This window comes from Eschrichtius robustus, chromosome 5, assembly GCF_028021215.1.
Source record: "Eschrichtius robustus isolate mEscRob2 chromosome 5, mEscRob2.pri, whole genome shotgun sequence".
NCBI lineage: Eukaryota > Metazoa > Chordata > Mammalia > Artiodactyla > Eschrichtiidae > Eschrichtius > Eschrichtius robustus.
The window spans coordinates 29956254-29972169 of record NC_090828.1 but is presented as its reverse complement, the minus strand read 5'-3'; the positions used below and the strand labels follow the sequence as shown (position 1 = coordinate 29972169).

The window sequence follows — 15916 nt, the reverse complement described above, 5'->3', positions numbered from 1 at the left end:
CAGGATTGAGTTTGAGGAACACAAACGCAGGGCACTTATAGTGATGGGCTCCAGAAAGGGCTGTCACTGGGTGTGTTACTCCATCCTCTGACCTGTCATGACTGTAGCCTTCATTCAGCATCTCTCTGCTCACCAGAAAATATATCTTGGCAAAAAAAAAAAAAAGAAAAAAGTCTGGAATCTTTTCTGTATCTGTATTTTTTTGGCGAATGATTTCTGACATTTCTCTCTGTTGTCTAAGTCTGGAAATGATCTCGAAATGGAGGAATGCTTCTTTCTTTAGGAATCCCTTCAAGTGCTGAATGTTATTAAGAAATAAGCAATTACTGATTAAACAAATAGTAAAGTTCAGTGAAGAGCTAGCTCTTTTGCAGTTAGAGCTATGTATACTGTTGCACATGCTTTTCTGCTCACACGCATATTAATGCAGTTGATAAAAAAGTTTAACCTTAAGTCAATATAAATATATACATAGCTTAAAATGGTAGGTTGACAAACTAGGGCCTGCAGGCTGCATGATTTTTACATTTTTTTTAAGTGTTGTAAAAAAAATACCAAGAATATGCGTCAGAAACCATATGGCACACAAGGTCTAAAATATTTACTATATGACTCTTTAGAGAAAATGTTTGCTGACCCCAGAACATTGTGGAAAGTACAAATAATAGAGCTCACTTATTTTTGGCTTTTACCAGAAAGTACGCTGTCTTGTGTTGAGAAGCCGGAGCTGGGGGACTGAACTAAGAACATGCAGATTATGACCCGCTGAAAGGTCGGGGCGGGGTGTGGGGCACAAGTCACCCACATGGGCAGGCAGGTAGCTCTCTCAGCATCTGAGATCCCACTTTGGCGAAGTGTAATCCCTAGGGTCATGTGGATTGAAGGCACAGTTTCAATACACCCACACAAAGGAAGCAGAGTCACAAGATTTATTACTTACAGATCCCAGAAGCTGGGGGTGGGAGGTAATGAGCTGGGGGAAGGGCAGTCCTCTGTCCCAGGTCACCAGTGAGCAGGAGATAAAGAGGGCAGCAAGCAGCTACCACTTCTAAGAAGGTTGGGGCGGAGGTCACTGACTTTTCACGGACTTAACTCTAAGTAGCTATGTGAAGAGGTGCCCAGGAAAAGCACCATGCGCACTTAAGGCAGGAATCGTAAAGTCAAGCCCTTATCCACATTGTTCAGACTCTGAGTGCGAGCAGGGTTATCATACTGTAAAATGCCTCTGCAGCAAGTCAGAGAAACAAAAGTTGTTTTTCTCATCACACTTTTTCCCTTGGAGGCATTAATTTTCACTTGTAAAATCGGTCTTCACAGCCAGTCTAAAAAGAGAATGAAGAACCTCCTCTAGCAGAGTCTGTAACGGAATTCTCTGCTCCCAGCCAGCTCTCTGGATGGAGCTGCCCTTGAATCAGAGCTGCCGCCCTTTGACCCTCGTTTGTGCAGTTGCTCTCACTCCCCCAGACCGCTCCTCAGCATGATCGCCATCCACCAATTTGCTGCACACCTTCTTTGACCTTGGCTTTTTGGTCAAATGATTTTTCCATTCTAATTGCTGTTGTGAATCTACTTGGCTACGTTGCCCTACTTTTTCACCTGCTTTCATCTTCCAAGGCCCCTCTTCTGTGATCCTTTTTTCTACCTTCTCTCCCAGAATTTCAGCCCAGTTGAGGCAGATGCCTTCCAAATCTAATATTTCTACCCTTTTACTTGCTCTCGTGCAGGCCCAGTTTCCTCACTGGTTTCAAGGCAGGTCCGGTCTGCCCCCTGCAACAAATGATAGCAAAGAGAGGACTTCTGGTGTCTTCCCTCACCGGCCCAGCTGAACCACTTCTGGGAGTAGCACGGCTACCCTTTGTGGATGCTGTTTGCACACACCCTTCCTTGTGTTCACTTCGTATCCATATCGCTTGCTGTAATTTTCTTCCCATGGACCTTCTGGCCGCTTGCTTTCACCTACGACTACAGCAGTTTTTCGCATCTACTAAGTTCACCAGGCCACTCCAGTGGTCCCTGATGCTCTTGGGATCCAGCACACATGTCTAACCAGAGCTATTACAGCACCCAAACTTCTGGTACATTCCTCCCTTCATTCCACTCCAGCTTGCTGAATCCCTCCCTCCTACCTGTGAGTGCCCCTCTACCCAATACACATTTATCAAATGCTGACTCCATTCTGGGTACTATGCTAGGCTCTACAGATCAGGGATGAATGAGACACAGCTTAAGTCTCAGTGTTTCTTGACAGGGGAAAGATGATATGCACAGACATGAATATAGAGCAAAGCAGTAGATGATGATGGACAAAATTACCAAATATTATAAGCACAGAGGAGACTATTTAGAACTAGACTCTCTAACAATAAACATTCCAAGCTACCTAATGAGACTATTACTAAATCGAACAAATTAACTGCTTAAAGAATATTTGATTCTGTTCTTAACCTCCCCTTAAATATATGGTTTAAGGGCCAAACTTCTAGTACATTCTTTTCTGAGTGATTTACTCCTTCTCTGACTCACTATCTCATTTACTAATACATTATCTAGGCTCCGGTCGAGTCTGTAAACATTAAAGTTCTGTAAATAAATGCAGTTATGGATTACAGTGCAAAAGAAAAACATCTTTTTTTTTTTTTTTTTTGCAAATACTTCCGCTCCTTACTAGAAATGGAATTCAGTCCTTATCCTGTTCCCCAAGTGCATGGGATGGTGACTGCTGACTTGTTGGTATGCAGGTGGTCTGGGTAACTCACGGCTTTATTTATTGGAAGAGGCTTTGAGAGGTTGTTACTCAATTGTAAGAGATGCCTTTTAAAGAACTTTGCCTCTGGGCATCTTTTGCCTTTCATTTCCTTTTCCCTTCTCATTCCTTGTCCACCTCCTTTGCCCCCAAGCCCTTTTCCGGGATTATATCATTATATCAAATATAAATTGGGAAAACCTAGCCAGGACATGCTTGTCTAGAGGGAGACACCCCCAAGAGCACTGAGCTGCAAGTAGGAACTATGGGGAGGTGGGCATGTTCACCAGTTTGCCCCATGTGCCTCCTGCTACTGGTACCACCGCTGGTCTATTCATTCATGACATATTTTGAGAGACTTCTCTGTGCCACAAACACCACGCTAGGTTCTAGGGACACAAACTGAGCCAAAAGGAAAACTGTTGCTGCCCACATTTGGGGGAGGTAGCATCAATGACAAGTTCACATGAATATATGTGTGATAACAAATTGATATCCTAGCTCTGATAGAAAGAGGAAGAGCCAATATTAGTGTTTAATTCTCTAACAATTCTGAGATCTCTGGTCTCTGTGTGTGTGTGTGTCTGTCTCGTCTGTCTTGCTCCCCCTTCCCTCTGTTAACTGGGGGTGGAGAAGACAGCTAACAATACCGAGTCCTGTCATTGCTGTGGTGCATTATACCCACATCCTTTCTCTTTATTGTGAGATTCTTGATCCCCCAGAGTAGATGGTATTATCTCCATTTTAAATACACATAACGGAGAAAGACGACATTGTTATTACTCAGACTGTCATTGGGAGGGCGAACAAGTGAATGCTTGCATTATGGGAGTTCGGGGGCAGAAATATGCCACGGGTCCTGATTTGAAACCATCGTATTTAGTTGCTGCTCATCCACCCAATTCAGGGGCTTTTTTTTTTTTTTTTCATTTTTTCATTTTTTACAGCAGTGAGAGAAAAATCTTTCTTTCTCTGCACAAGTCAGGACCAGATCTCAAAATCTGCAATGTGCCCTCTCCGATGCACGCCCGCCCACCGGTTCGACAAATGCTGGATTTCCCATGATAGCTGCCACACACTCGGTTTCTCATCTCCCTATTTCTTCCCCGCCAGAATTTCTAAATCCTTCCGGAACACGTCCAGTCATCCTTTCTGAACTTTTGAGCTCCATCTGCTTTCCGCAAAGGCCCTGGGCACAAGCCTGGGTAACAGAGGCCCGGGCGACAGAGTCCAGGGCGGAGGGCCCAGCTCGGGGGATCCCTGCGCCTGAGCTCTGCAAGGCCGCTGGGCGTCATCTGGCCAGCGAGCCCGCCACGCGCCAACCAGCCCTCGTTCCCCGCTCTGCCGGCGAACTGAATGAGGAGCAGTGCTATTTTTACCTCCCCGGCTGCAATCCTTTATATATCAATATATTTGCAGGAAGGAAATAAATAAAGGATTCAGAGGGAAATGCTTGGCCTAAGTTTTACCCGAGAAGGTGGCGGTTGGAACAGGAGGGGGTATGTGAGGTCTGGGGTGGTGGAAAAGGCAGGCCGATTTCTCTGGCTGGCTGTTTCCTCCAGATCATTCTGTCCTGGAAATCCCCACACTCTTCTTTCTTCCTCTCTGGCTAATCCCTGACTGCCAGCTTCCTCTCTCCCCCGCCCCCAACTCTGGAGGTGCCACCGTCACCTCTGATGCTGCATCACTCTGCTCCTTTTTTTTCCCTCTCTCCTTTCTCTTCCACAATAAAGCATGCGCAGTGCGTCGCGTGCCTGGCAACAGCATCAGCATCAGGACGCGAAGCCGCGCTCGGGCGCGCTCTCGAGGGCGGGGCGCACGCCCGCGCCGCTCGCTCCCGCTCGCCGCCTCAGCATCCTCAGCCCCAGCGGCAGCCCCCGCAGTCACTGGAGCTGCCGCGCCCGCCGCAGGGAGGGAGGAGCGTCTGGGGAGGCTCCAAGTTGGCGGAGCGACTGGGACCCCCGGACTCTTCAGCAGCCACCCCGGGAGGGGCTGAGAGGCGAGCAGGGGAGGGGGCGCCGCCCAGCCCCTAGCCCCGAGCTCCGAGCCCCCTGTCCGCGGCCGCACCATGCGCGCCGAGCCGGCGTGACCGGCTCCGCCCGCAGCCTTCCCCGCAGCCTAGCCCGGCGCTCTCGCTGGCCACACCGAGCGGCGCCCGGGAGCTATGAGCCATGAAGCCACCCGGCAACAGCTCCAGGCGGCCGCCCGTGGAGGGCTGCAGCCTCCCCCGAGCCTCCAGCTGCTCCCGCGGCGGCCCCGCCGGCCCGGCGCCCGTCCGCGCCCCGGCCCGCGCGCCGCCCTGCCGCCTGCTCCTCGTACTTCTCCTGCTGCCTCCGCTCGCCGCCTCATCCCGGCCCCGCGCCTGGCGGGCTGCTGCACCCAGCGGTGGGTATGGCCCAGGTGCCCTTTGCATTGCCTTGCCCACGGGGCCCTGCAGAGGAGAGCGAAGGGCACGCGGGTCCGTGCGCTCCGGACACGTCCAGGGCTCGGCCTTTCCGAGCCTCTCTCTGCCTGTCCGCCTCTCTCATTCCCAAACCGGCGTTCATTCCAGTTCATTTTTTGAAGTCCATTTTTCTGTTGCATTCACTAAATTACTGCCGGTTCCACTGGAAGGTATTCAGTGGAGGCGGGGTCCCTAACTGATCTCTGTGCAACTTGGGGAAACCGGTGGTTGGGAAATGCAGCGAGGGAGCAAGTTTTTTCTTGGGTGGTGGAGCCTGAACGTGAGTGCGGGGGGATGTGATGAGAAGAGTGGTAATGTGTTTCCTCAGATTGCCTAGTGGGTTTATTCACTGCTGTTGGAATTAAGGTGGGGGAGGGAAACTTCGGGGATATAAACTTTGCCTTGTAATTTCTCAAAATGCTTGTCATTATAATGAACAACGAAGATAATATGATGTTCAATACATTGATGATTGGACATCAGTGACAGCAGATAGCTGGCCATAGGCAGGAAAATAAGAAGAAATTGGAAAGCTGCCAGCATCTGCACCCCTCTATGGCAAAAGATTTTTGCTCATCTCAAAGTTAAAAGAAAAGGGAATTGTCCATTTTGTTAAATGAATCGGTTAACATTCCGTGTTCATGAGTTCAGCACTCAAGTTATCTGTGGAGCGTTCTTAGCTCTCAGGTGGGATACTCCTAGTCCCATTGAGCTTCTGTAGACTCCCAAGGGGGGCAGGTGAGGGGCAGAATCCCTGAGCATGATCGTTTAATGACCCTTCCTTCAAGTCCATTCCCCCTCAGCCCCACCACCATACTTAGAAGTATAGATTTAAGACTATAAACAGTACATTGTTGTATAAGCCTTATTGGCTGATAACCTATCCAGGCCATTTCATTGTTGCAATAACTTGCTTTCCTGTGTCTCTACGCCTTACCTGCTTAAAAGTAGAAAACTTTGTTTTTGCAATTAATGGAAAAATGCATTTTAGTACTTATGTATTTATAGGGTATGTGTGTGTTTGTGTATGTTTGTGTCCCCCCCCCCCCCAACCCCAGCTCTGCATTGGAATGAAACTGCAGAAAACAATTTGGGAGTCCTGGCAGATGAAGACAACACATTGCAACAGAATAGCAGCAGTAATAGCAGTTACAGCAATGCAATGCAGAAGGAAATCACACTGCCTTCAAGACTCGTATATTACATCAACCAAGACTCGGAAAGCCCTTACCATGTTCTTGACACGAAGGCAAGACACCAGCAAAAACATAAGAAGGTAGGCAGGGTCTGGGTATGCAAAAGTGGCTGCCATGAAGAGTTAGTTGTCCTTTGATTTGATTTTCTGCCAGAATCTGATTTCACAAATGTTACTGCAGCATTTTATTAGGAAACCAATTAATATTATGATAGGGGAGAAACTGGAGGGAATTAACCTGGGATCTACTGGGATAGTGTTGCTGTTTGTCTTTCCTCTCTGACACTAAACTGGAATTGGAATTTTCTTATCGCCTTATAAGTTTAGCAGCTGAAATGTGGTCCATTTTTCTTGTAGGTGCATTGAACACTGAACAGTAGTTAAGAGAATATTTTGATGGTCCTGACTTTTATCTGTGAGGCTTTATGTAAGGGTGCAGTATTCTACGTCCCATGACGAAAACTGCTTTCAATCTGCGCCCAGAAAATTGCTATAAAAAGCTGTTGGGCTGCAGATTCCCCATCAGTCTTTCACTTAGAAATTGAGTGGTTAAGTTTAAACAACCTCTTTCTTTCTTTAGTTGGTCAGTAGGAAAAAAATACTTTTTTTGGGTTATATTTTCAGTAGGTAAACAATATGACATTTTAAAAGATTATGGTGAATATAAACAAACAATTTATATAATATAGAGACCAGTTTTGGTCAGCACAATCCTTCAAGACTTTATCTACATTCATTGTGAGCAGTAGCTTTACTTGCAGATTGGTTCAGAAAGTGTCACTGATTTTTAAAAAGGCATTCAGTGGAATATGAAGGTGCTTAATATCCAAAGAGTTCAAGGGATCTTTTTTTTCCTGCTTACTAGTCATTATTTGAGTTAATAAAATTTTGGACCCCGAGCAGATGTCCACAATGGGTTATCAGTGCCTCTTTTCTTTATTAGGAGCAGAAAATAGAGTCCGTATGTTAAATATTTTACTTTGGACTTGTAGGATAGGAAGAAAACTTTCCTCTACCCTTCTAGGTTCTTCTGGCTGGTCCAAGAATTAAATTGACATGAGACAGATTAACAGGAGAAAATCAAATTAATTTCGTATGTATACATGTGAGGGTCAGAGGCCCCACATACCTGAGAGGTTCAGAGACAGAAAGGTAAAATGAGGCGTATATGCCATCCTGAGCTAAGGAATGGCATAGGGGCCTTGGGCTTCCAAGGACAGGAGGGTCATTCATAGGACAATAAAAAGAGCAGATGTTTGGTAATTAGATGTTTGCCCTGGCATATAGATGGGGCCACTTAGATAAAATTTACCTCTCGTAATAACTCTTTTCTAGGAAAAACCCTCAATTTAAGTTCTGCTGGGTAGTTAAGGGAGGGGCAGTAGTTTCTCTTGAACCTGCAGGGTCTTGATTGTGCCTTTAGTTCAAAATAATCCTCATGCAAAAATGACACACTTTGGGGGAGGCTCGTTCTGAACCCTTACAGATTATACCTGTTCAGTTGAGAAGAACAGTCATTGTCTAAACATCTAGAATTTAAGGAAAGTATCTATGGTTTGCATCATTGTTTTTATTAGTTTTCTAAAATATGGGTAAGTGGTAACAGTATTTATTCCTATTTTACAAATGGGGAGTTAGAAATTTAAGGCCTTCAGGTGACTTTCCCAGGATTGTAAAACAGCTGATGTAAAATTCAAGAGGCCTGAATATTTAATATTTACAAGTCAGGCTTCTGAGAAAATGCTTCCTTCATATCGGATGTTATTGGAGAACTTAACTTTGCTTCACGATGCTGTGAAGTGGCTGCTACCCGCCTTGGCTGAGATGAAGGGAACTCTTTGCTCGTGGCCCTTTTCTGATCTGCTCATATGTAACTTGACGGCTTGACTCCTGGATCCTGTCTACCCGTTTGTCTTGTTGATAGGAGGAGTGGGTGGTGTCTTTAAGGAAGAAGAATCCAAGGTCCTCTTGATAAAGGCATTGAGGCCCATTTTATGGTTTTCTTACTAATTAATAAGATCCTCTATGGTTAAGTGACAAGTTCTCAAATTCCAGTGCCTTTGCATAAGGTGCTGGAGGAAGAAAAACAATGGCCTGAAAGCCTATTTTAAGGAATGCACAAACCCTCTCGAGTTGGGACTTGAAGGGAACTTTAGTGGAACTTCTCTAATAACTCAGCTGTCGGTGGCTATGGCTAACTCCTGTCTTCTAGTCTAACCTTATTTGGTTGCTTTGTTTGGTGGGACTTGGTTTGACTACAATGTATCTGAATTTTTTTGATAGTAAGGTTGTTAAAACTTTACCCACCACTCATGTAGAGGAAAAGATTTCTTAGTAGGGAGCACATACTTGCTGTTGAAGTGATTTTAGCTCTCCACTTCCACCCCCCATAGTGGTTAGGTTTCTTTTATCTTCCCAAAAAAAATGTTTATGTAGAAATTATATTTGAAAACATTTTTCTTCTTTTCTTATTAGCTTGATTCAACAAGTATTTGTTGCACGTTTCTCACGTGCAAAGTAGTATGCTGAATATTCAGAGATAAGAGATAAGGGGTACAAGGATGAACAAGACAAGGTCTGTCCTCCAGGAGACACAAGAATGAGATAAGCAAGATTCTAAAAAGTACTCTCATACAGGGATAAACAGTGTTCTTCCTGTATGGGTTCCCTGAAATTTCCCTCTGTGTTCTATGATTTCCCTTGCACTTCTGTTTTGAAGCATCTCTTGAACTAGTTGACAAAAAGTGTTGCATATGCTTTGTGCTGTATCTTTGGATGACTTGCCTAATCATAGTGATGGGAGATACTTGTCAATTCAGCTGCTTTCCAAATGTTTCAGTAAGAGAAAAAGTATGGAATTTCATGATTTTTGCTTTTATAAAAGAAGTTTTGATTTTAATATCTGTGTGTTAAGTACCTTTCTTTCTCCCCTGATTTCATTGCACCCAAGCACATTTTAATGAATGCCTTAGAAATGCTGAATCACTGTGCCATTCTCCTGGAATCCTAGATTGGGGGGTAGAGGTGGAGAGGGAAATTCCCAGATATAGGTTATAGGGCAGAGCTCCATATTTATTTTGTAAGTATTTAAAGTTGAGCAGGCCTTACTACTTTACAGTTGTGAGACTTAAGATGTTTGTTAACTCCTTCAAAATTGGTAAGTTTAAAAGCAGACTGTGCAAAGCAGGCTGTAATACTAGTGTTTCTGAAAATCTTAAAGTTTTCTTTGTCAAAGATTGTTTAGGAATCTTTTTATCTCCAGGTAGGGTTATATATAACTTATTGTCCAAACTGTGACATTTTTTGAGAGTGAAAGTAGGCACGCTTAATAATTATGCCAGGATAATTGGCATAAACCTAGATGGTCAGGGCAGGCTAGGAACATGGTCATCGCAGATCTAAACAGTTATGTTCTTTGAGTTTTGGCACTTAACCCAATTCAGGTTTCTTTATAGACAGCTTTATTTTCTGATGATTTATTGTAATTTTTTTCTTACTAACTAGGAGGTTAATTTACCACCATGTAGAAGTAATAGGGTCTGAAATGGAAACATTTCGTTTTGCTTTGTTATCAAGACTTATCTTCTTCACCTGTAGAACTTTTACAAGCATAGATGGAATTTTATGATTACTAAACATAAGCATTCAATATTTTGATAAAATATACATTTAAAAAGAGGCAGAAACAATTTAGATTAATTAATTCATTCATTCATAGATAATCCTATGAGATCTATTCCTGAGAATGTTAACGAACCTGTGGAGGAAGAAAAATAATTTTTCTTCTACCCTTCCAGGTTCTTGGCTGAGACATACCCTGTAATAAAAGACAGGTTAACAGGAGAAAATTAGAAGTTTAATGACATGTATGCCTCTTGTGTACATGGGAGAGACTCAGGAAAACTGAGTAACTTTGAAATGGCCCAGCCATCAGCTTAAATAACTGTCCAGCTAAAGACAAGATGTTGGGGAGCCAGTGATGGGACGCTATCAGGAAAAGCACAGTAAATGAGGGTAAGGTTGTTACACAGATTTAAATCGTTGCCTTTTACGCTGATAATGTGTTTCTGGAGATTTCGGGTATCCTCCTCTTTCTGGTACAGAGAGGGAAACACCCTTACAAATGGAGATTTCTTATAAATATAAATGTCTCTTACAGAAGAGTAACTTCTGCTTGGTTTACAGAGCTGCTCCTGTGTCCACTGTTTCTTAAAAATAACCAGCCGAAAATAATGTTTATGCCAAAGAGGCATATTTTGGGATAGTATATTCTGCTCCCCTTCAAACCTTTTCCTGAAACTTGCCTTTAGTCAAAAATTACTTGCCTTGAATCCTACTTATTTAGATTCTCTTCTCTTGCAGTTGGGAAGGGATGGAAGAGGTGCATTATGTACAGCACAGGGTCTGGGGAAAGATGAAAGTCATCTCCTTGGACTTGAGATATGGCTCAGTCTTTTGTTACCTTCCCTGCTGTGCTGGGGAGTTGGACCCGGTGTATTGAATTAAGAACATACAGATTATGACCTGCTGAATGAGGGGGCACAAGCCACCCACATGGGTCGGCAAGTAGCTCCCTCGGCCTCCAAGCTTCCACTTTGGGGAAGTGAAAACCACTGGGTCGTTTTGATTGAAGACACAGTTTCAATACACCCACACAAAAGAAGTAGAGTCACAAGATTTATTATTCACAGATCCCAGAAAAAGTTGGGGGGCAATGAACGAAGAGAGGGTGGGGAAGGACAGTCCTTTGTCCCAGGTCACCAATAAGCAGAAGATAGAGAGGGTAGCAAGCATCTATCACTTATAAGGTGGTTGGGTCAGAGGTCACTAACTTTTCACAGGCTTAACTCTAAGTGATTATTTTAAAAAGCATCTGGGGAAAGCAAAGAGGGACTTATGGTAGGAATCCCAAAGTGCAGTCCTTATCTAAATGTCCAGACTCTAGGTGTGAGCAGGGTTTCCAGTCTGTAAAATGTCTCGGCAGCAACTCAGAAAAACAAAAGTTGTTTCTTTCATCACACTTATTCCCACCGCCCCAGGCTGAAGAGAGAGAAGAGAGAAGTTTTAAGTAAATTTAGATCACGATGATTATCATCACTTCCTACTCTGCTTCAGGGCAAAGCTGGTTCCATGTTTCTTGACCATCCAGAAGCCAGCTGCCCCATTGCTCTTGGTGTGGATCAGTAGAAAGAAATACTGGGTCCTTAGAACTGGTCGTGTGACAACTATTAGTTTATTTGGTAATACAAACTTTGGTATTGGCCTCAGCGGCCTTCCCAAGTTTTCTAGGTCTTCCTAAGCAGTCATTACAGAATTGTAGTACGTAGAATTCAGGCTTGTAATGGTTTTCCTTGTAATGTCTGGCATATAGTAGGCTGTCAGTAAATATCTGTTGAATGAATCGATGGTTGAGCACTCCTATGTTAGAAAGAGTGCAGTGCTTTCTGTGAAATTTCATGTTGTAATCAAATTGACATTCAAAAGTGCCATAAGTTACTGTTAAGCATTTTTGGCACTGTGACAGAGCGGCAGGAGAGAGAATTTTGGTCTCAAGTTATTCGCACTGCATAAATCACACTTACACTACCTAAAATCATGAGAATACCTGTATTAACACTTCTTAGATTATCCCTATCACTGTCACCTACCATTAACATGGGTAATCACAAGCTGACCACGTGGGAGATTTTGTCATTGCTACTGGTTAATTCTCAATGGTGGAGCCCAAGGTGTCCACCTATATAGTTTCCAGTCAATCAGATTTACATCTGTGAGGCGTTCAGTTCTGCTTGGCAAATACCTGTTTTGAATCAGGCACTGTGCTAGACCCTGGGAAGAGCGAGGAAGAGTAACACTCAGTCCCGACCTTTGCTTGTGACTTGCTGGGCATCAGAAACAAGGCAGCTGGCGGTGTGTGTGTGGTTCCTGTCAGTGCATTGCTAGTTGTAGGAACAAAGGGCTGTGGGGACTCAGGAAAGTCAAAGAAAACCTCAGAGAGGAAGAAACAATGGAGCTGGCCCTAAAGAGCAACTAGGAGACAAGTTTTCGGGAGGTGGAAAGAGGATGGAGGGTGGAGGAGGTGGAGAGGGGCCCACAGTCAGCAGGCAAAGGCTCTGCCCTGCTGGAGACAGTGTGGTGAGTGTGAGAAGGGGAAACCCAAGTGTGGGAAATTTAAAAGAATTGGACATCATTGTTACATTCATGGTCAATTTTTAAAAAGCTCACTTGATTCCTCTAGAAATCCAATACATGTTTATCAGATGTAGCAGTTGAGAGTTATAATTAGTGTCTTCAAAAAGGACAAACAGCTAGTAAGTGGCAGACAGAGTCAGGATTCGAACCCAGGTCTTTTTTAAAAAATAAATTTATTTATTTATTTATTTTTGGCTGAGTTGGGTCTTTGTTGTTGCGTGCGGGCTTTCTCTAGTTGCGGCGAGCGGGGGCTACTCTTCGTTGCGATGTGTGGGCTTCTCATTGCTGTGGCTTCTCTTGTTGCGGAGCACGGGCTCTAGGCCTGTGGGCTCAGTAGTTGTGGCTCGTGGGCTCTAGAGCGCAGGCTCAGTAGTTGTGGTGCACGGGCTTAGTTGCGCCGTGGCATGTGGGATCTTCCCCGACCAGGGCTCGAACCCGTGTCCCCTGCATTCACAGGCGGATTCTTAACCACTGTGCCACCAGGGAAGCTCACAAACCCAGGTCTTATCCTTTGCAAAGTCCAGGCTGGAGAGAGACTAGGGTGTGTAGGGTACGGCAGGCGGCGAAGGGGAAAGGCTGTGAAGACTGTGAAGAGATCAAGGGTTTGGATTTATTTTGTATCACATGGCTCACCTCCTGATGCGTCCAGAGGTGAGCCCGTGACTGGTTGAGCATTGATTGAGTGCCAATTCTGTGGCTCCTCAGGGAGCTTACCTTCTAGTGGGAGGAGACAGACCATAAACACAAGAACAACAGCAGCACAAAGATTTCAGGTATTGACGAGTGCTCGAAGAAGATGAAATAGCGTACGTGGTGGAGAATGGTGGCTGGGATGGTTGCTCTTGAAGAATTGGAAGATGGGGCCTACGGTCTTGGGTGAGAGTAACCTACCTACTGTGGTTCCTCTTTAGATGGGGTGGGCGCGTGCTGTTTCATTGGCCCCCACCTGCACTCCTTGTTGCCGAATGCCACCCGTCCTCATTTCTGTTACTCCCCCAGCTCCTGTAGGCATTTGAGTTTGGACCCTAGTCTTTGATTCTTCTCTCCCACAAAGTCTGGACTATTTTTGATCATTTCACCCAGCTGGATTGATTTGATGGCCGCCATGCTTTCCAGCAGTACGTCGTGCTGTCCGAGGTCTTGCTTTAGCCTGCGTGTGTCCCTACGTAATATTTTCTGCTCTCTCTGCTCCTGGGTTGGCTCCTTCCTGCTAACTATATAACTACTTGTGTCATTCTGTCTTCACTTATTCTCAGGTTTTGTTAACAGATTGGGCCACTATCCTTCTCTCTATAGCCAGTCAAAAAATAACAAGAGCATTATTTGCTCAGTGGCTTTGCCTAGGGTTGGTGGCATCACGCAGGCTGAGGGTAAAGACAGGCAGGAAGAGAGCTGTCCTGGCTGCCCTGCTCACTTTTCTCAGTGGTAGTGCTATTTTCCCAGCCACCTAAGAGTGAACCTTGGGAGTCATCGTTGACTCTTTTCTCTCCTTCATCTTCTGTCTATAAATAGTCACATATTAAGTCCTGACGTTTCTCCCAAATCCGTCCTTCCCTCCTCCTCTGTATTGTGTTCTTGTCATCACCTCTTGTCTCTCTCTCTCTTTCTCTGTCAATCCATCAGTCCCACTGCTGACAGATTAATCTTCCTGGAACACATAGTGCATCACGTGACTCCTTTTATCCACATGCAACAAGCATGATTTCAGCAGATGAATTTTCCTTGTGGAGTGAAGGGGAGAAAGTGAAATGCTCTGGAGGAGAGCTGTTGCCCCTGCCCCCCTTCTGAATACTACACATTTGCTGGTCCATTCTCCTTTCAGCATTTTTTCCAGGCCTGTTTACCCAGGTCAGTGCATGGCAGGAGGTAATTTTATCTGGACAGTTCCACTGATATCTGTCCAAATTCTAGGGCTAGTTATGGAAAACCCTTGTGATCAGTAGCAGTAACCCAAACTGTCAGTAATGTGTTCTCAGGCTTTTGTTTTAGGTTCAAATACTGTTAAATTCCTGTTTCAGAAGGTCCTTCCTCTCCATCTTTAGGATCTGAGTAATTAATTGCTCCTAGAGAATAAGTTTTCTGAATGAAAATATTTTATTCCTCTCAAATACGTATGTAATCATAAAGCTTTATTCACACGAAGTATTCAATTCACAAATGATGTGGGTATCCATAGTCTTATGAAAGACTCATTCATTCACATCATTCATTCATTCATAATCCACCTAGCATCTGAATTTTGCAATTTTACAAAGGAGTTTTTGTGTTTAGAATTTATATAAGCTCAGTACAATTTTAATCAAATCCAATGCTAGGAATTCTATTATAAAAGGGTAGATCCAGTTATTTTAGTTAGAATAATGAGAAGTTAAAAACAATTACGTTCATTCACAGCAAATCAAGGTACAGTTTTTGCATTTCACAGAGTACGTGAGTGGTCCATCCTCCATCACTGGGTACCCAGTCTGGACAGAGCCAGACCTGTGAATTAGCTCCGTGCTCCAAATAAGGTTTTGTTATATTGTTGTCTTCTCTGGTTAAAGAGTAGACAGAGGCTACTTTCCTCATCTGGAACATTACAAATTAGTGAATTCGAACTCTATGTTCAAGTCTATTGTAAAAGCTGTTTATTTGTCAACAAGAACTACCTTAACGCTAAATGTTCTCAAAGCTTTCTATTTAGACATGGAATGGATAGAAATTCAAATAAGTCTCCTCTACTGATAGACACTAATTACAGAGAGTTAGGTTCAAACACACCAATGAACAGAGAAGTGTAAATGGGAGCCTATAACCAGTGACTCTATTGCCCTTTAGCTTTGATCTATTATTATATAGTTGGGGACATTCATCTCTTTCTTATTTGCATGGCAGTGTCCACGTGAGGGAGTCATTTTGGCACATTTTAAATCCTAGGTGGGAGGGGGAACAAGGTAATCACATGCCCTTGGACCACCTCCTTCTGCCCTCAGTGGGGCTAAAGATTAATTTTAGAAGTCAAATCGAAGCACACCTAGAGGCGTATCATACAAAACATTTCGGAGCCATTCATTTTTGAGTATCTACTGAATTCTAATATCTGTTCCAGTGCTTCCTTTCCCTTATTGTGGATGTTCAAAAATTTGCTATATCAAGTTGTAGTCTGGATCACTTAATTGGGTGCTTTGTGCTGTCTTTTAATTGCAAACAGGCTTGTGAATACCATATACCATAATAGTTAATAGTTGTGTTGCAGATGGCCTCCATTAATAATATAAATCAGTCAACACTTAGAGGAGTCTTCCATCCTGCATGTGCCTCCTTGCCCTTTGCTTTTTCAGCTAAGAAGATAGAATGCATTAAA

General features: G+C 44.1%; 1 protein-coding gene across 1 annotated transcript in view; it reads left to right on the top strand.

Annotated features, from left to right (window-relative positions):
• The first annotated feature begins 4914 nt into the window (after positions 1–4914).
• ADAM23 (ADAM metallopeptidase domain 23) overlaps positions 4915–15916 on the top strand; it is a 161128-nt gene continuing 150126 nt past the window's right edge. Inside the window, exons 1-2 of the mRNA XM_068543812.1 lie at positions 4915–5128; positions 6245–6462. Of these exons, the coding sequence (XP_068399913.1) occupies positions 4915–5128; positions 6245–6462 (432 nt within the window). The remainder of the gene's footprint in view (positions 5129–6244; positions 6463–15916) is intronic.